The sequence below is a fragment of the Ochotona curzoniae genome, unplaced genomic scaffold (genome assembly GCF_017591425.1).
Source record: "Ochotona curzoniae isolate NIBS_2020 unplaced genomic scaffold, NIBS_Ocur_1.0 scaffold_4701, whole genome shotgun sequence".
In the NCBI taxonomy this organism is placed as follows: Eukaryota; Metazoa; Chordata; class Mammalia; order Lagomorpha; family Ochotonidae; genus Ochotona; species Ochotona curzoniae.
Genome location: NW_024467122.1, coordinates 51,178,453 through 51,198,851, shown reverse-complemented (window position 1 = coordinate 51,198,851; position 20,399 = coordinate 51,178,453). Strand labels below are relative to the sequence as shown.

At 45.3% G+C, this 20,399-nt stretch overlaps 2 protein-coding genes across 4 annotated transcripts in view; one reads left to right on the top strand and one right to left on the bottom strand.

Annotated features, from left to right (window-relative positions):
- Window positions 1–18,152, bottom strand: part of ADAL (adenosine deaminase like) — a 26,275-nt gene extending 8,123 nt beyond the window's left edge. For 2 of the 3 annotated variants that reach the window (XM_040969759.1, XM_040969761.1), the window contains exons 1-7: window positions 17,745–18,152; window positions 9,643–9,873; window positions 8,810–8,940; window positions 7,668–7,728; window positions 3,575–3,662; window positions 1,678–1,759; window positions 511–637 (exon numbers count right to left, since the gene is read on the bottom strand). In XM_040969759.1, coding sequence (XP_040825693.1) covers window positions 511–637; window positions 1,678–1,759; window positions 3,575–3,662; window positions 7,668–7,728; window positions 8,810–8,940; window positions 9,643–9,708 — 555 coding nt within the window. In that variant the 5' untranslated portion in view covers window positions 9,709–9,873; window positions 17,745–18,152. The remainder of the gene's footprint in view (window positions 1–510; window positions 638–1,677; window positions 1,760–3,574; window positions 3,663–7,667; window positions 7,729–8,809; window positions 8,941–9,642; window positions 9,874–17,744) is intronic. The other variant, XM_040969760.1, reaches the window with a different exon arrangement.
- On the top strand, window positions 18,075–20,399 carry LCMT2 (leucine carboxyl methyltransferase 2). The gene has a single exon (XM_040969757.1). The coding sequence runs from the start codon at window positions 18,075–18,077 to the stop codon at window positions 20,130–20,132; it is 2,058 nt and encodes a 685-aa protein (XP_040825691.1). The 3' UTR covers window positions 20,133–20,399.

Sequence of the window (20,399 nt, the reverse complement as noted above, 5' to 3'; positions counted from 1 at the left end):
GATACTCTTGGTTGTCACAACTTGGAGGGTGCTACTGGCACCTTGACAGGGCTATAGCTAAGCCTAATACAGTAATTAAGAAAGCCCTCAGAACCAACAATTACATATCCCAAAATGTCAAGATTTCTGCTTGAAGTTAATATTCATGAGTCTCAGGTCAACGTTTTTTTAACTTGGAGTTCTATGAGATCATTAAGCCCTCATGCCTCAAAGCATGCATCCACCGTGTGTAATGAACTAACTTCCATCCGTTGAATATAGACTGGTATTAATTTGTGTGCTATCTCTAGAAGAATGGTGAACACTGCTATAGAATCAGGCAAATATTTTTTCTGAATGATGCTTAGTTAGTTCACACATGCCAGACTGAGCACGGTTGGTCTTCTTTGGCAGAACAGGGCTTCCTTCCCAGTGTCTGCTGGTGTATGAGCAGAATGCAGGATGCTCTAGCATTATCCTTCCATTGATTCTACCTTTTAGAACTAAATGTGTTTCAGAAACATAACTTACAGTAGGGTCTCCACTGAGGTCAATGCCAAGAACTACGTCTTGGGTAGAAAGGAAGAACTCTTCTGCAAGTTTAACAGTCTCCTTGGCTACGGAAGGGCCGTCTCTTCTGTCGATGGCTAGTAAATATCTTTAAAGTAAGAAGCACAAAGTTGAAAAGTGATCTGAAGGAGACCAAAAAAACGACTATTTTGAGTGTAGCCAGAGAAGCACAGCATGCTATGTGAAATATTGCTTTCCAGGAAAAGCACAGCCTTGAAAAATCTAGGTTTGACTTTTGACTTTGCCAGATAGAATGACACTTGAATTTCCAGATTCAAATATCTAATCAGTGTTTAAGAACCCTTCCCCTGTCCCCCGCAATTGGCTGATCCTCTGCCTATAAGTGCTGGCATCCCATATGGGCATTGGTTCATCTTTTGGTTGGTCAATTTCCTATCTTATGTCCCAAGCTCCCTGCTTATAGCCTGGGAAAGAAGCGGAGGATGGCCCAAGAACGGTGTCTTATTCATTAGGGTACAGCTGGGACTGGGATCAGTACCCATATGGAAGGCTGGCATTACAGGCAGATGCTTAGCTTACTATGCTATGGTGCTAGTCCCTATGTATTTTCTTAAGGATTTACCGACTTATTTATTTAAAAGGCAGAGTTGCAGAGACAGATAATGTTCCGTTAGAGGCAAATACTTAAGATACAGTGGTCACAGGGCCATCTGAGAAAATGACAGCTAAATTCAGACTAGGATAATGAATGAGAAGGAGCCAGCTATGCAGGGATATGGCAGAAATGCATTCCAGGTAAAAATAACAGAAAGTATGAGAAGTGCTGGGATGAGACACACTTGGTCTATAGGTGGGAACGGACAGCAAGCTAGTGCATAATAAATAAAGAGGAACTCTTAGATGAGCTGTTGAAGAAAAGCAATCAGATAGAAGCTAACAATGGGAAGCCATACCTTATTTCAGCAAAAGTACGCAGAATTGTATTGATATAGAAATAAATTTCAAACCATATTCTCACTTTAAAAAGGATTCTTACACACACACACACATATATTAACTCTAAGTAATGTAATATAATGGTTGATTCTTCTTACTCCTATGAAGAAAACAGTACTATTTCACCTTTTAGTTTTTGAAAAGGTCCTTACTAAGGTACAATCATCTTACCTAACATCAATGTCTAAGTTTTCTTGCTTGCACTGTTTTATACCTTCAAGTATAGATTCCACATAAGTCTTTTTAGTCATTCCTAGAAGGGACACAAAGAAAACACATGTAAAGACATCATCTATTTCATCCTCAACTTTAGCACCTGTGTATGAACATTTTATCTTGTGACAAGAACATGGTTAAAGATTAGTGAAAATGTGACCCTTTCTATGAGTAATTTTAGTAGCTAGTCATTGTACTTTAGCAAAATAAAAAAAAATAATAAAGCACTAGAAAAATGAAGTGAAACAAAAATACATAATAGAAACAATTTTAAAATTCTAAGACTCAATTAACGTGAAATCATTTTAACAAATTATTATAACATTCTGAAATGGTCATTTTTTAAAAGATTTATTTATTTCTATTAGAAAGACAGATTTATAGAGAAGGAGAGACAAAGACAAAGACAAAGATCTTCCATCCGCTGCTTTACTGCCCAAGTGGCAGCAATGGCTGGAGCTGAGCCGATCTGAAATTAGAAGCCAGGAGCCAAGAGCTTCTTCCGCTTCTCCCACACGATTACAGAGATCCAAGGATTTGGGCCATCCTTGACTGCTTTCCCAGGCCACAAGCAGGGAACTGGATGGAAGTGGAGCAACTGGGATCCCAGCACTTTGTCTAAGATGACACTCTTCATTTTTTTTTAAAGATTTATTTATTTCTATTACAAAGTCAGATATACAGAAAGGAGAGACAGAGAGGAAGATCTTCTGTCCGATGAATCACTACCTAAGTGAGTGCAATGGCCAGTGCTGTGCCCATCTGAAGCCAGTAGCCAGGAACTTCTTCCAGGTCTCCCACGGGGTGCAGGGTCCCAAGGCTTTGGGCCATCCTTGACTGCTTTCCCAGGCCACAAGTAGGGAGCCGGATGGGAAGTGGAGCTGCCATTAGATTAGAACCGGCGCCCATATGGGATCCCGGCATGTTCAAGGTGAGGACTTTTAGCCACTAGGCCACGCACTGGGCCCAGCACTCTCTATTTAATCTCCTGGCATTGCTTGAGTGGAAAGAGGGATCCAGGAAATCCTTTGAAAGCACACACAGATCCCTCATCTCCATTGGGGAACGTTTCACTACATCATGGCCTATGCCTAGCCCTGCACACTATTAGTCCTTGAGGAGTGACTGTATAACTCACATTTCAGTGGCTACCATAAAATGTGGTTCTGGTTCCAATCAGTGCCACTGTATGAAAGGATGTAGGACTTAACCTATACTGAGGCAACACTCCAAGCATGTGTCCTTTTCTCATGGTGAAAAAAACTAAACAAAGAAAAGCAACACATTTTTTGAAGGCATTTTCCCCCTCTTAAACAGAATTTTTCTATTTTTTACTTAAGAATAAATCACTAGGGCCCGGCGGCGTGGCCTAGCATCTAAAGCCCTCACCTTGAATGTGCCGGGATCCCATATGGGCACCGGTTCTAATCCTGGCAGCTCCACTTCCCATCCAGCTCCCTGCTTGTGGCCTGGGAAAACAGTAAAGGACAGCCCAAAGCCTTGGGACCCTGCACCTGTGCGGGATACCTGGAAGAAGTTCCTGGTTCCAGGCTTCGGATTGGTATAGCATCGACCGTTGTGCTCACTTGGGGAGTAAATCATCGGATGGAAGATCTTTTCTGTCTCTCTTCCTCCTCTCTGTATATCTGACTTTGAAATGAAAATAAATAAATCTTTTTTTAAAAAAAAAGAAGAAATCACTAATACTGTCCACCATGTGATATAAACTGTTGACTGAAGGTCCTTAAGAAAAGAGAACATTACAACAGAGTCAAAGTTAGTGTTTCACAATGATAACTCAAAGCTCACAGGAGAAGGGACTGATGTTCACTGAGAAGTAATTAAATTTTACCAGCAGCATTTTCTCTTCTGGGAGTGCTCCTCAGTTCCAGATATTTGACACCATCATCTGCAAACTCCTTAATGACATCTTTTGTGACCTGATAATAAAGGCAATGTATACAACATTGTTTGTGTTATTGAAGATCCCAATGAAAGCCCCACGTTCCACAGTTTCCTTTCACTAAATCTCACTTTCATGAAATACCAGCAATCTCCCAGGTCGTGGAGATGACCTACTACATTTCTGATGACCGATCACATTCCATGACAACCCTGTCACACTTCCAAACAGTTCCCATTCCCTTGTTTCCACACTAAATCTAAATTTAGCGTCAGGCATTGGCCTAGCAGTTAAGACTCCACTTGGGATGCCAGCTATTCCATATTGAAGCGTGTGTGTTTAAGTCCTGGCTCCACTCCTGACTCCAGCTTCTGAGAAGCTGCACAGGTTAGCTCGAACAGTTCCTTCCTTCCTACCCATTGGGAGTCCTGCATCGAGTTCCTGGCTCTTAGCTTTGGCTGGGCCCAGGATCAGCTATTGTGCGCATTCTGGTAGTGAACCTGCAGATGGGAACTGACTCTTACATTTAAAAAAAAAAAAAAAAAGAAAAAGAGACCAGCACGATGGCTCAACTGGCTAATCCTCTACCTGCAAGTGCCAGCATTCCATATGGGAGCCAGTTCATGTCCCAACTGTTCCACTTCCCATCTAGCTATCTGCTGGGGGTTTGGGAAAACAGTAGAGGACAGCCCAAGTCCCTGAGACCCTGCACCTGCATGAGAGACCTAGAAGAAACCCTGGCTCCTTGCTTTGGATCAGCTCATCTCCAGCCATTTGGGGAGTGAGCCAACGAATGAAAGATCTTTCTCTCTGTCTCTCCTTCTCTCTGTAAATCTACCTTTCCAAAAAAGCAAATAAAATCTTTTTTTAAAATGCATACAAGTTTTAGAAAAATGATCTGTACATCATCACACCTTTTTGTTTCTCACCACCTGATCTCCACACACTTAAATATTCCTTTAGCTCCTAAAGTTCACAGCAGCAGGTTGATACAACAAGACAAGGCTCAACCTATTTAGAACCAACTACGTGTGTAGAGCACTAGGAAATGTACATACAGAAAGAAATAACCTGGAAAGATGATTAGACTTTTGATGGATGATTAGGTATTACCGATATTCTATTTAAAGCCACAGCCTAAGGTTCTTATTTAATTTACTTAGGAATGAGTTATAACTGTCAAAAATTATAGAAGCATTAAACTTTTCTCAGAAGCATTTGGCAAAATTCCCCTTAGTGAAAGGGAGTGATAAACGTAAGTATTCAATTTAATACAAATCTCAACAATCCAAGAATTACTGAAGGTGTTATTTTTCCTTTCTTGCCATCATTTGTGTAAAAAAATATATATATAGAAGAAAAAGAAGCCAGGTTGGGAGTGCAGCAACAACTCATCATCATTAATCTTCTTATAACTGAGGTCTCAACCTTAATCCGTTTGTACTACATACATATAGACATGCAAGTTTGGTGTCCTGGCAAAGGAAAAAGGATCGATTGGTTGTGCAGAAAATTATGCTGATACATTCATACCAGTTCAAAGAATGGGCCTCTTCTTTTTTTATCTCTCTCCTCTAAAGTCAAAAAGGAATTTATACTCCATTACCACACACTGCATGGCACACTGGAACCTGCTGAGCAGCCTGCTGGGTGCTCTCTCTGTGGGCTCAGTAGTCATGCGGGCCTAGAGAACAGGCACCACAGGATTTCCCCAGCTTGGTTGTTGCACCTGCTGGCAGACACACAAGCCAGAACTGGAGGTGGACAAGACAAGGGGACCTAGAGAACTGGCACCACAGGCCTCCCCTGGAGGAGCAGGCATATACAAGAACCCAAAGGTGTATGCAAGAACCAAGGCTCGGGGCTGGCCAGAATGAGGGGCTTGAGGGGAGTGGAAAGAGGACTAGCCCCAGAGGCCTCTCTAGGCTTGGTCACTATACTTTGTAGGCAACTATGAGAACAGGGCTGGGTGTGGGCTAACCATGGGGGACCAGATACTAGCATCACAAGTCAGGCAGCTGCAAAAGCCTGAACACATGAGAACTGGGGTGGGTGTGGGCTGGGTAAAGACCCAGAAAACTGGTTCCATGGGCCTCCCCAGTCTGAGCTGCTGCACCCACTGGTGTGTGCAAGAACCAGCGCTGGAGGCCTAAAGAGCCAGGATGGGGGTTCCTTGGGCGTGGACACAATAGCCACTGTTCTGGGGGAGCCCACCAACGGCTTTTGGCATCAGCAAGCAGCCCGGGCTTTCATCTCATGTGGGCTTCAGACACATCAGGATCTCCCATCTGAGAGACCAGAATCCATGGGTATATGGTCTGACCTTGATGCACATACTACATGTTGAGGTCACCTATGTTGCTGACTCCTTTGTAAAGAAGCTAATAACTTCTTACAGAAAAGAGGAAGCTGGCAGAGGATATAGCCACTGGCACTGAATGGGAATTCTCCAACCCATGAGACAGAAAGTCCCACCATGCCTTCAGCTGCTAACTCAAAAAAATGCACATCACTTCTCTGACAACCAAAGCAGTGAAAAACCTGAAGACACTGACTCTGTTCCCCAGCCACAATGCACCTCCGACTTCAAGCCCCAACTCCCAGATTTCACCAGACAACCAACATGGAGAGGCTACTAAGAACAGCCTGCAACAAACCTCCAAATGAACACAGAACGGTCATAGACACTGGAAGATGGGTGGGTGGGATAAAGATTTGGATTAAAAATCTGGGGTGGGGAGGGAGGAATGGTGAAACTGGATGTGATTCATTGTGTATAACAAAGGATCATATTGTATAAAATGTTAATAGTAAGGGGATGGGTGAATGGCAGATGAGAACTCTGTACTACATCACAATTTTTGTTTTGTACATTTAAAACTATTCTGAAATAGAAGTTTAAAAGGAACTTATCATAATGTAAACAGAATAGGCAGCTCATACTCACCAGGAACTCGGGGAACCAGACTCAGACTTCACAGCCAAAGACTGCATCATAGCATTCAAAATTACCTGACTCTCCTGGACCAAGCAAGACGCCATGGCTGCCTCCACCATGAAGCACAACCTGGCAGCCCCTATATCATCATCACTGGTCATTTGCCATTTGGCACTGCTATCTGTAGGAACTCCATCTTGTTGTCACTGCCCCACTAAAGTGTGGGCCTCTTTACGGGCTTAAAGAATTTGGATCTTAATGTTGCCCAGAAGCGATCAGCCCTAAAGGGCTCACATGAGATTTTCTGCATTAACAAAAACCTGTTTTGACAGTGGAGACTTGGATAAGACTGAGACTTTTGGCTTGGGAAAGCAGCAGAAGATGGCCCAAAGCCTTGGCATCCTACACCCATGTGGAAGACCTGGAAGAAGTTCCTGACTCCTAACTTTGGGTCATCTCAGCTCTGACCACTGCAACCATTTGCGGAGTAAACCAGTAGATGGAAGACCTTCTCGCTGTCTCTCCTTCTCTGTAAATCTGACTTTCCAATAAAAATAAATAAGTCTTTTAAAAAAAAATGGTGAACTTGATTTTTTCTTCACATTTTAAAAAAGATGTATTTTTTTTTTATCGGAAAGGTAGATTTAGATATAGAAAGAGAGGCAGAGAAAAATCCTCCATCTACTAATTCACTTCCCAAATGGCCTCAATGGGCAGAGCTGAGCCAATCCAAAGCCACGAGCTTCTTCTTGGTCTCCCATGAAGGTGCAGGTTCCCAAGGTTTTCCTAGGCCATAAGCAGGCAGCTAGATCAGAAGGGGAGCATCCAAGACATGCATTAGTGCCCTCATAGGATGCTGGTACTGCAAAATGGAGCATTAGCCTGTTAAGACATCACAGCAGCTGTTCATATTTTTATGATGAACACAGTCTTTTCACATCAGTTTATATATACGTAAGTATCTTACATTGGTGTTAAAGAGTCCATAATAAGGAATACATTTTTTATTGGAAGATCGAAAGCAAAATGTTTTATGAAACAACAAAGCACAAAGAAATTAATTCACAAATGTTAAACCCTCCTAAGAACTCATTGATGTCTTACCATTAGAATATCTTCAGGGCTAGTGGTAAGCTGATGAATGATCTGAAACATCTGGAAACATCTGCAACAGGAACAAAAGAATCTTAACATATTCCAGTCATCAAAAACTTGTCACTCAGGAGAAACTCACTACTTTGAATTAATGAATAGAAAGTATGTATTTACATTTACACAGAATAGATTTTTGAAAGATGATCAAATGGCTGAAATAACCGGGAATTTTTTTTTTTAATTTACTAAGACACAGAAACAAAGAGGAGTGCGAACTCCCACTGTCAAGCTCACTTCCAAATGTGTGAGGTAGGGACCCCAAGCTGGGAGTTGGAACTCCTGCGTGAAGTCTCCTGGGTGAGTGGCAGGCACCCATCACTTGAGCCATCCCCATCACTATTGCCTCCCAGGGTGAGCATTAGCAGGAATCTGAGTCAAAGGCTGAGACAAACATCGTCATTGAACTTTGATGTGCAATGCTGCCAGGCCGGATGTCTGCTCTGTTACTGATGTTTTATGATGCTTCCCCTTGCCACACCTACCCAGGAGCAGAAACTAAAGGGGACATCAATATGCCTTTATTTTTAAAGCTAAAGAATACCTAAAATGAATGACTTCACAAACAATATAAATCATTAACACTACTAGGGCCTGGCGCGATAGTGTAGTGGTTAAAGTCCTCACTTTGCACACAGCAGATCCCTTATGGGCGCCAGTTCTAATCCTGGCAGCTCCGCTTCCTATTCAACTCCCTGCTTGTGGCCTGGGAAAGCAGTTGAGGACAGCCCAAAGCCTTGGGACCTTGCACCCATGTGGGAGACCCGGAAGAGCTCCTGGCTCCTGGCTTCCAATTAGTTCAGCTCTAGCCATTGCAGCCACTTGGGGAGTGAATCATCGGATGGAAGATCTTCCTCTCTGTCTCTCCTCCTCTCTGTATATCTGCCTTTCCAATAAAAATAAATAAATCTGTAAAAAAAAAAAAAAAACACCCTAACAGTTGAAAAAAATGCTATAAGTTACATTATATTCTCCATGTTGGATGTCTCCACTATCATTTCAATTACTAAAATTTAAATTCTTACAATTAATTTATTACAATCTCAAAATACTGACAGAGGAAAAAAGCACATGTACAATGTCCCCAAACTCACTCTTCAAGAGTTCTTTTCTTTCCCTTATCAATCATAGTCATCTCATTGTGGATTTTAAGATCTGGTTTCTTTGCTATTAATTTTTTCATGGTATTAGAACTAATGGATCCATTCAAGTGGGCATGAAGTTCCTAAGACAAAGGAAAACACTCAGTGAAAATGTGTCAAGTACCACACAGAAACATCATCCCTCCAAGTACTAGATATTTGGACTCTGTACCAGGCAAACCCCCCATTAGGTTCAGTTGCATAACTGTAAGAATCACTTTTTTACAAGACAGCTAAACAGTAATCTATAGCCATTTTAAGATGTATAGAACCTGGTTGTATATAAACTAAAGTTGAAATGTCAGTGAAGTAGTCACAGGATGTGGTTTAAGAACTTGCATTTTTTTTTAAACATATTGGTTAGTCAATACTATGTCAATTAATTCCATAACGTTATAAATTGTTGCTGATGTTATGTTGGGGCTTTTAATTAATTGGGATGATACTCGGCTGGCTTTACCTTCAGACCAGAGAAGGTCTCCCCAAGAAGCCGTTGAACTTATCTGGACAATAAGATGCTGGACTCTATGCTTGGTATATGCTTGCAATGAAAGAATCTCAACTGAACTTGAACTGTGGTTATGCAACAAGGCAGAGGAATCACCATGGAGGGAGGGTTAGTGAAGGGGTGGGAGAAATCCCAGTACCTATAAAACTGTGTTACATAATGCAACGTAATTTAAAAAAAAAAAAAAAAGAATCACTGTTTTTTTTTGGTGGGAAGAAACACCATAAAAGTCTTTATAATTAGCAACCACTCAAGAATTCTGAGGTTGAAGTCTCACCACTTTTGGTAAATCCAAGTAAAAGTTTGTCTTCCAGGACTGTGGCTGCTCCTCGAAGTCCCCCATGATTTCTGCAGGACAGTAATGGTCCCCCTCCACTCTAACTCCTGGCGCAAGCAGTACAGTGTCTTCCAGCCGGTGAGTCCTGTGGTCCTGAAGTTTCTTCAGATTGTTTATCTCCACATATTCTAATGAGATCAGCTCATTATACAGGACTGGGCCCACCTTCACCTATTTTAACAAATGTATAACAAACAGAATTCTCATTTATCCTTCAGAAGGCAGAAATCTTGACAGCTAACTTAAGGATCAAGGTGGGAAAATTGTCAATTAACAATATAAACTATAATTAGGAAATGTCTGACCCCAGTGCTGTGGCATAACGGGCTAAACCTTTAACTGTGGCGCCGACATACCATCTGGGTACCACTTTCCATCCAGCTCCCTGCTAATGGCCTGGGAAAGCAGCAGAGGATGGCTCAAGCCCTTGAGCCTCTGCACTCCCATGGGGGACCAGGAGGAAAACTGGTTTTGGGCCAACCCAACTCTGGTTGTTGTAGCCATTTTCGAAATGAAACAGTAGATGGAAGATATCTCTCTTTCCTTCTCTCTCTTTTCTTCTCTCTCTCTCTCTCCTCTCTCTGTAACCGTGCAGTTCTAATAACATAAGTAAATCCTGGGGCAGGCAACTGTGGCATAGCACGTTTATCCTCCACCCGCAGTACCAGCATCCCACATGGGCACCAATTCAGCTCCCTGCTAGGGCCTGGAAAAGCAGAGGAGGATGGCTCAAGTCCTTGGGCTCCCACATCTACATGGGATACCCGGGAGGAGCTCCTGACTCCTGTCTTCAAATCAGCTCAGCTCCTGCAGTTGCTGCCATTTGAGGAATGAACCAGTAGATGGAAGATCTCTCTTTATATCACTCTTCTCTCTGTAAAATCTGCATTTCAAATATAAAACATAAATAAATCTTTCAAAAACAAATAAACCTAACTCAAAAATTAAAAAATTTAAAAATGCCTATATTGGTTAAAATAAAATTCACATTTTGAATTGTTATACACACAAAGGAAGAGCAGAAGTATCGGAATCAGAAGGGTCTAGGTTTGCCTTTTTACCAGTTCTGCAACTGAGTAGCTAGGTAGCTTTTGGGGGTGAACCAGTGGACAAATGGTTTCTCCGTCTGTATAACTCTAACTTTCAAATAAAATAAATCTTAAAAAAAAGCTATCAATTTAAAAAAAGAAAATACATTACTAACCCAATAAATGTACTTCCAGGAATCTGCCCTCTCTCTCTTTTTTTCATGGAAAGTCAAATATACAGAGAGGAGGAGAGACAAAGATCTTCTGTCTGTTGATTCACTTCCCAAGTGGCCGCAACAGCCAGACCTCAGCCGATCTGAAGCCAGGAGCCAGGAGCTTCCTCCAGGTCTCCACGCAGGTGCAGGGTCCCAAGGCTTTGGACCATCCTCAACTGCTTTTGCAGGCCAAAAGCAGGAAGCTGGATGGGAAGTGGACCAGAGATTAGAACCAGAGCCCATATGGGATCCCAGGACGTACAAAGCGAGAACTTTAGCCACTAGGCCACCATAATGCACCATGTCCTATATTTCCTAAGATAAGTGTAAACATCTTTTTGTAGCCATGTTAATAACAGTTTAAAAAACTGCAAATAATCTAATGTTATCAATTGGCTAACTGATCAATTATATATCCAACCAATTGAATATCTACCAAGATGGAAAGACTTCTATGATCCAGCATCACTTTCAAAAGGCAGTATCTTTAGACAAAAGACATTCATGAACAAAGTATATATGTATAAGTACACTTTTACATATATACATACAAATACTGTCATATTGACATGAAATGATACACAGAAATTGTTACCAGTATAAAATGGGTCAGAAATGGGAAGTTATGGGCCTGGTGCAGTACCCTAGTGACTAAAATCCTTGCCTTGAACGTGCTGGGATCCCATATGGGCGCCGGTTCTAATCTAATGGCAGCTCCACTTCCCATCCAGCTCCCTGCTTGTGGCCTGCAAAAGCATTGGGGGATGGCCCAGTGCCTTGGGACCCTGCACATGTGTGGGATACCTGGAAGAAGCTCCAGGCTCCTGGCTTCAGATGAGCTCAGTTCTGGCTTTTGCAGCCACTTGGGAAGTAAACCAGTAGATGGAAGCTCTTTTTCTCTTTTTCTAGCATCTGTAAATCTGACTTTCCAATGAAAATAAACAAATCTTTAAAAAAAAAAAAGTCATGCAAGACAGGTGGCTAGCTTTTCATATACATTTTTTATCCCACTCCAAAATATTCACCTAGTTTTGTGCTTTTCTTAAGCCATCCTCCACACCGACTAACCATCAACTACCCTGGAGTTAAGTTTACTGACCCACAGGTACAATGTTAACAACCTATGAAGATCTGAAAGTCACCACAACAAGCAGCATCTTGACAAAATTTTTTAAAGATGCTGTTCATTGGGCCTGGAGCAATAGCAAGTAGTTAAAGTCCTTGTCTTGTACGCACCAGAATCCCATCTGAGCACCAGTTCTAATCCCAGCAGCTCCACTTCCCATCCAGCTCCCTGCATGTGGTCTGGGAAAGCAGTTGAGGACAACCCAAAGCCTTGGGACCCTGCACCCGTGTGGGAAACCTGGAAGAAGCTCCTGGCTTCTGACTGGCTCAGCTCCAGCCCTTGCGGCCACTTGGGGAGTAAACCATTGGACGGAAGATCTTCCTCTGTCTCTCCTCCTCTCTGTATATCTGCCTTTCCAATAAAAATCAATAAATCTTTTTTTTTTAAAGATTTATTTTTATTATTTTTTCATTGGAAAGGCAGATATACAGAGAGGAGAGACAGAGAGGAAGGTCTTCCGTCCGATGACCCACTCCCCAAGTGAGCGCAACGGGCCGATACTATGCCGATCCAAAGCCAGGAGCCTCTTCCAGGTCTCCCACGTGGGTGCAGGTTCCCAAAGCTTTGGGCCGTCCTCGACTGCTTTCCCAGGCCACAGGCAGGGAGCTGGAAGGGAAGCAGGGCTGCCGGGATTAGAACCGGCGCCCACATGGGATCCCGGGCGTGCAAGGCGAGGACCTTTAACCACTTGCGCCACTGCGCCGGGCCCAAAATCAATAAATCTTAAAAAAAAAAAAAAACTGTTCATTGGCCCCAGAGCAGTAGCCTAGTGGCTAAAGTCCTCACCTTGCATGTGCTGGCATTCCATGTGGGTGCCAGTTCATGTCCCAGGAGCCCTATTTCCCATCCAGTTCCCTGCTCGTGGCCTAGGAGAGCAGTCAAAGATAACCCAAAGCCTTGGGACCCTGCACCCACATGAAAGATCTGGAAGAAATTCCTGGCTCCTGCTTTGGGTCGGCTCAGCTCTGGTTATTGTGGTCACTTGGGGAATCAATCAGCAGATATAAGATCTTTCTCTCTGTCTCTCCTCCTCTCTGTAAATCTATCAATAAAAATAAATAAATCTTTTTTAAAAAGATGCTATTCATTTCAAAAGATGTTGTTGCTACAAACAAAAAACATGCACTGACAAATTCAACCTTTCTGGAATATGTCGGGCCTGGGAGCACGTCAGACACATGTCAGCATATGTGTGGGCCAAGTCTGGGAGCAGGCTGCTCCCCAGTGCCCTCTGGCATGCGTGAGTGCCAGGATGGGGTATGGGCCACTCTTGGCTAGGTCTGTAACACCCACCAACCAAAGCTTGGACTGGGGATCGAAACACACAGTAGCACATGTGAAATCTGAACCTGAAAACAGACCTGGTGGGGGAACTTTGGGGACCACTACTAGGCTGCAGCTCCCATTAGGGAGTGTAAGAGTTGGGGCTGAGTGCAGACCAGACCGGGTAAAGCTGCAACACCCTTTGGTATCCATGTGGACTGGGTTGGGACAAAGGCCAGATAGCACTAGGCACCTGCTGATGCTCACAAGAGCCAGAATGGTTTTGGAATGAGCCAGGGTAGTCCAAAGCATCTCCTGGGTCACCTGTGAGCTTGGTCTGGGCATGGGCCAAGCTGGGCTAGGCTGTAGCACCCACTGGTGAGAGCCAGAATGGGCTGGGCCAGTCTTACTAGGCTGCATGCCTCCAGTGAGTGCGAGAAATGAGGGTGGGCCGTGTCAGCTTGAGCCACAACACCTGCTGACACAAGATGTGGAGCTCGGAGAAGGCTCGGTAGGGAATCTTGGAGAACTCGCCTGTTAGGCCCCAACTCCCACTGTTGAGTGTAAGAGCTGGGGCTAGGCATAAGTCAGGCTGGGCTGCAATACCTATTGGCTTATGCGTAGGCCAGTCTTGGGGTGGGCATGGCTAGCCAGTTCACAAGACATTCCGGCATGAGCAAGAGTCAGGATGTGGTGCAGGCCAGGCTGAGTTGGGCCATAACACCCGACATTTCATGTAAGAGCTTAGGATGGATGTGGGCCAAACTGGGCTAAGCTGTAGCACCTACCAGCAAATGCTGAGACTGGGGGCAGGCCATGCCAAATTGGGTCACAGCATCTACTGGCACATCTAAGACTCAGGGCTGGGAGCAGGCCTGGTGGGGAACTTTGGGGACTTCCCTACTGAGCCAGTGCTTCCACTGGCCAGGCTGGGCTAGTCTGCAGCACCTGCTGGTGTCTGGGTCTTATCAGGCTGGACTGCTGTACTCCCTGGCAAGTGCAAGATCCAAGGCTGGGAGTGGGCCTAGCAGGCAAACTATGGTCACTTTCTCCTAGGCTACATCTACAGCTGGTTAGCTCAAGAATCAGGGCTGGCATGGGCCAGGCTAGGCAAGGTAGCAGTACCCATCAGTGTATGTGTAGGTCAGATCTGGGAGTGGGGTTGGGTGGGCTGATTTAAGCCACAACACCCATGAGTGTGCACAGAGTCAGATGGGATATGGGACAGACTGGGCCAGACCACAGCACATAACAGCACGCATAAAAACTGAGGTTGGGGGTGGGACTGGTGGGGGGTCATTTCAGGTCACCCCAACCAGGCCATGGGACCCACTGGTATACATGAAGACCAGACCTGTAGTGGGCTGCACTAGGCTAAATCTGTAGCACCCATCAGCTCACCTAAGAAATAGGGCCTCACTTAAGCTATCTTCCCCACTGTAATTGGAGGTCCACATGGCCATGCATCCCTCTCAATTTTACAATTTAATACTAAATATAAAATAAAAATTATATGCATTAAAAAAGACAAAACACTGGATTAGGCTCTGTCTAGAGGGACAGGATTGATCAGTTGCCTACAGTGCTGGCATTTCACATAGATGTTGTTTCGAGACCTGGCTACTGCACTTTCAATCTAGCTCCTGAAGGCAGAGGAAAATGGCCTAAGTCCTTTGATCCCTGAACCCATGTGGGAGACCCAGAACAAACTCTGGCTCCTAGCTTCAGCACAGCTGAGCCATGGCCATTTGAGGGAGTGAAACAGAAGATGGAAGATCTCACACTCTAACTCTGGCTTCCAAATAATAAATCTTTCAAATAAAATCTTTCTACATTAATAATATTTCAACAAATTACATCAAGGCTCAAATCAAGTCTCCTGTCTCCCAGGCAATTATTTTCATGCTTCCTTGACCACTGTCCCAAGAAAAGCAAATCAAAACAATAAAAAAGACTTGGTACTATCTGTTATGCTGTATAAACCAGACATTGTGCTAAGCCTTAATAAGTTATTAAATCTCACAACTCATGAGGTACTATTAGCCCTATTTACATAAAAGATCGTAAAAAGAAAAATGCTGGTAGGCTTTTGACACAGGTGTCCATATTGCAGTTTTTCTGTTTGGGACACAGCTTCCTGCCAATACTGTGGAAGGCAACAGGTGATGGTTCAAGTAGTTGGGTTCCTGAGCTTACATGGAAGACCCAGAGTTCCCTGTTCCTGGTTTCAGCCCAGCGTTGGCTGTTCAAGCTACTGCAAGAATGAGTCACCAGATCAAAGATCTCTCTGTCTTTCTATATTAAGATTTATTTATATATTTGAAAGGCAGGGTTATAGACAGTGGGAACAATGGAAAGAGGTCTTCCATCTGCTGGTTCACTCCTCATAACAACAGGAGCCAGGAAGTGCATCTGAGTCTCCCAGGTGAGTGGCAGGGACTCAAACACTCCAGCCATCTTCCACTTCTTTCCATGGCACATTAGCAGAGAGCTGGATCAGAAGTGGAGCAACCAGGATTTGAACCAGCACTCATACAGGATGCCAACATTACAGCTGACAGCTTAATTTGCTGTGCTACAACACTGGCCACAATCTGCCACACAAATGAAAATTAAATACATTTTAAAGTATTATCTAATAGAAGAAAAAAAATCCTAGAGCACCTAAGTTGTGCGCCCATTCTCTTCGTTTTTGAATCACTTATCTTGATCTCTTTGCAAAAATAAAAAAGAAATTTGTATTTTTAACATAAAATCTACATCTCAGTAGCCTGTCATTGAATAAGGTCATTTCCACAGTGCTGCTTTTTTTTAAAAAATGCTATTTTTTTTTTAAGTCTTTCATCTCCTTTCCACTGCCACCCACCTCCAGCCTTCCCTGCTTGGCCCTCTACCAACTCTGAGACACTTCATAGAGCAGCACTAGTCCCCTCCCTTTCCAGAGGAGGGTCCAAGGACCCAGGAAGCTAAAGTAACTTCTCCCTCAGTCCCTCCAGAGGAATTCTGAACTCCTCATGTGCCCCACTACATCCAACCCTGCCATCAACTTCAAAAAACACAGAACCATCAGGCATAGATGCTCTATTTCTCTGTCTTATCTCACATGTAATCTCATCTTTACAATGAATCATTCTTCTGTCCCCAAGACAGCCATCTGCCAGAATTCCATTTCTTCCTGTTTATTCCAAGTCATAACACCCCCAGCTGAGTTCAACCTCTCCCTCTCCACCAGGCTGATTTCCCTGGGGACAGGGGCAGAGGGGAAGAAAATCAACTTTATTTGCTTCCATCTTTTGAAAAGAAAACGAAAGAAAAACTCTTTTTAACACGCATTCTTCGTTAGCTATTGCCCCCTTTTCCTTGTGAGTTACGCTCCCTGAAAATATTTAGAGCAAATGCCTCAGCCTGGTAAGATGACTCAATTTGGCCAATCCTTCCCTTGCAAGTGCTGGGATCCAGTGCAGGTTTATATCCTGTCTGCTCCACTTCCCATCCAGCTCCCTGCTGTGGTCTGGGAAAGCAGAAGAGGATGGTTCAAAGCCTTGGGATAGTGTACACACGAGGGAGACCTGGAAGAGGCTCCTGGCACCTGGCATTAAATCAGCTCAGCTCCAGTCGTTGCATCCACTTGGGGAGTGAATCAGCAGACAGATCTTTCTGTTTCTCCCCTCTGTAAACTTGCCTTTCCAATAGAAATAAATAAATCTTTTTAAAAAAAAAAGTGAATGTCTTCATTAATTGTCTTCCACTCACTGAACAACGGATCTGCCCTGATGCCTCCACACATACTGCTCTGCCCAACGTCAACAACCAGCTCTTAAACACCAATCCTAAAGGACATTTCTCAGTTACCAGATCTTTACCTGACCTTTCTCTAAACTCAAGTGTCCTAACTCCTAGCTGGACTCCACAACTCCTGCTCACCACCATTATGCGCCACTACTTACACGATACCACTTAACCTCACACACAGCCATCCTGATTCCATTCTCTACTGTAGCCAGTCACCAAGGCCCTAATCAATACATTACACAGTTCCTGAATATCTCTGGGAGCAATTTCCTACCGTTGACTGCCTGACATCCATTTCATGGTTATTTTGGATACTTTCCTGAAAACTGGAACATCACCACGATGGAAATGGAGGGGAGGAGTGTGGTGGTATAGGTGGGAGACACACGGTTCCTGTCAGCCTACTGCACAGCCGAAAGTACAAGGGAATCAAATCACGCTGCTGTCAATATCTGTCAACGATACGCAAAGGTCAGTTTCTTCACTTGGCTTCTGGCCTCGCAGATTTCTAGTAAGATTTAAATAGCGTCCCTTTGCCGCAGATAGGGTCATTAAATAAGCAGCTACTATTAGCCTTCTCGGCTCCAGAAGCCAGCTTGTCGGCCCTCAGAGACTCACCTCTTAGATTTCTCAACTGTCAGATCTTTAAACGGAAAGGTTGGCACAGACAACTGGCGCCTTGCTAATTTCGCGCGTCACAGTGACAACGGGCCCCGTCTTCCCGGGAGAATCAAAGATGAATCGCAGCCGAATCTAAACACAAGCTACTCCCTACTCAGGGCTGATTGGCGACCCGCGCTCTTCCCGGAAATGACGTCCAGGAAGAGGACGTCCAGAAGAGACATCTTTTTTCTATCCCCATCCCGAGGTGTGTGAGGGGTATACTACACGCCGGCCAGCGCGGCTCCTCACCGTGACGGGCCGCCATTTTCGAGTCTCTCCCCGGCTATGGGCCCGCGGAGCCGCGAGCGTCGGGCGGGAGCAGTGCAGAGCACGAATGACAGCAGCGCCCTCAGCAAGCGCTCCCTGGCCGAGCGCGGGTACGTGCAAGACGCCTTCGCCGCCATGCTGGTTCCGGGAACCGCGCGCCGCGCGCCTTTGATCCACCGCGGGTATTACGTGCGCGCACGCGCCGTGGGGCACTGCGTGCGCGCTTTCTTGGAGCGGGCGTGCGCGCACCCCGGAGGGCCGCGCGCCCAGATCCTCTCCTTGGGGGCCGGTTCCGACTCCCTGTATTTCCGCCTCAAGAGTGCAGGCCTCCTGTCCCGGGCTGCGGTCTGGGAGGTGGACTTCCCGGACGTGGCGCGGCGCAAAGCCGAGAGAATTGAAGCGACGCCCGAACTGTGCGCCCTCATCGGCCCTTTCCGGAAGAGGGACCCCACGTCAGCGCTGTGCTTTGAGAGCTTGGACTACCGCCTCCTTGGCCTGGACCTGCGGCAGGTGCATCGACTGGACGATGCCCTGACCAAAGCCGGCCTGGAGGCGTCCTCCCCTACGCTGCTCCTGGCTGAGGCCGTGCTGACATACCTCGAGCCTGAAAGGGCTGCAGCCCTCATCACCTGGGCAGCCCAGCGTTTCCCCCATGCTCTTTTTGTGGTCTATGAGCAGATGAGGCCGCAGGATGCCTTTGGCCAATTCATGCTGCAGCATTTTAGGCGGCTGAACTCTCCCCTGCATGGGCTCGACCGCTTTCCTGACGTGGAAGCCCAGAAACACCGCTTCCTAGACGCCGGCTGGACTGCTTGCAGCGCCATAGACTTGAACGAGTTCTATCACTGCTTTCTCCCCGCAGAAGAACGCCGGCGGGTGGAAAATCTGGAACCCTTTGACGAGTTTGAGGAGTGGCACCTCAAATGCGCCCATTATTTCATCCTGGCAGCTTCCAAGGGAGACCCTTTCTCCCAAACCCTGGTGTTTCCACCCTCCGAGGCATTTCCTCAGATAGATCCTGCTTCCCCTTGTGGAGTCTTGCCTGCCAGGGTAACCGTTGGAGACAGCAGGGGTGCAGACCTTAAGAGATATGGCCATACCTCTGTTCTCTTGAGCCCGGGCATTATTCTTAGTGCGGGAGGATTTGGGGAGCAGGATGGACTGCACTGCCGGGTGAGCGGGGTTCACCTGCTTTCGAGAGATCGTGACTTTGAGTGGACAGGCAACTACATAAGCAGTCAGGAGACCGGAGCCCAGTGGGGTGGACGCCTGTATCACACCATGACAAGACTTTCAGAGACTGAGGTCCTCCTCCTGGGAGGGAGATTGTCCCCAGTAAGTCCAACCTGTAAGGTTCTCAAACTTCATCTTGGGAAGAGTGAGGATAATGGCAGTGAGGGTGTGAACGTGACTGTGACAGAAACTGGCCCAGAAGATTCCATTCTGTCGCGTTGGCGGCATTCGACGACAGACGTGTCCTGTCAGAATCAGAGCTACCTGTTCATGTATGGGGGCCGCAGAGCTACAGAGCCTGTACTAAGTGACTGGCACTTCCTGCATGTGGGGACAATGGCTTGGGTCAGGATCCCCGTGGAGGGGGGAGCGCCAGAAGCTCGACACTCCCACAGTGCCTGCAGTTGGCAAGGGGGAGCCCTGATTGCTGGAGGTCTCGGGGCCTCCGAGCAGCCACTGAACTCTGTATTCTTCCTGAGACCAATGTCTCATGGATTCCTTTGGCAATCCATAGACGTTCAGCCTCCCATTACCCCAAGATATTCCCACACAGCTCATGTGCTCGATGGAAAGCTCCTACTGGTAGGAGGGGTATGGATGAACTCCTCCTCGTTCCCTGGAGTAACTGTAATCAATCTGATGACAGGATTGAGCTCTGAGTATCAGATGGACACATCATCTGTGCCCTGGCCTGTCATGTTACACAATCATACCAGCATCCTCCTCACTGAGGACCAGCAGCTCCTGCTACTCGGGGGAGGCGGGAACTGCTTCTCTTTTGGCACTTATTTCAATCCCCAAGCAGTGACGCTAGACCTTTCTTCCTTAAGCACCGAGCAGTAAGGACTGAACTCTTGTTATACTCAGGAACCCACTAAAGCAGATAATAAAATTTTTTTCAAATAAGACTCGACTCTGACTGCACATATTGGTACTTTCTTTTTCTCCTTTTCCCCTTAACAAAGTATAAAAGATTGCAAAATACATACTAACAATCAGCAAGGTAATACAAAAGTAAAAGAGTATATAGGGGCCTTTGCATCTGTTTTGTGGTATCTTCCTCCAGTTTTATAATCTAAGTTTAACCACTTATACTAAGTTACAGTGACC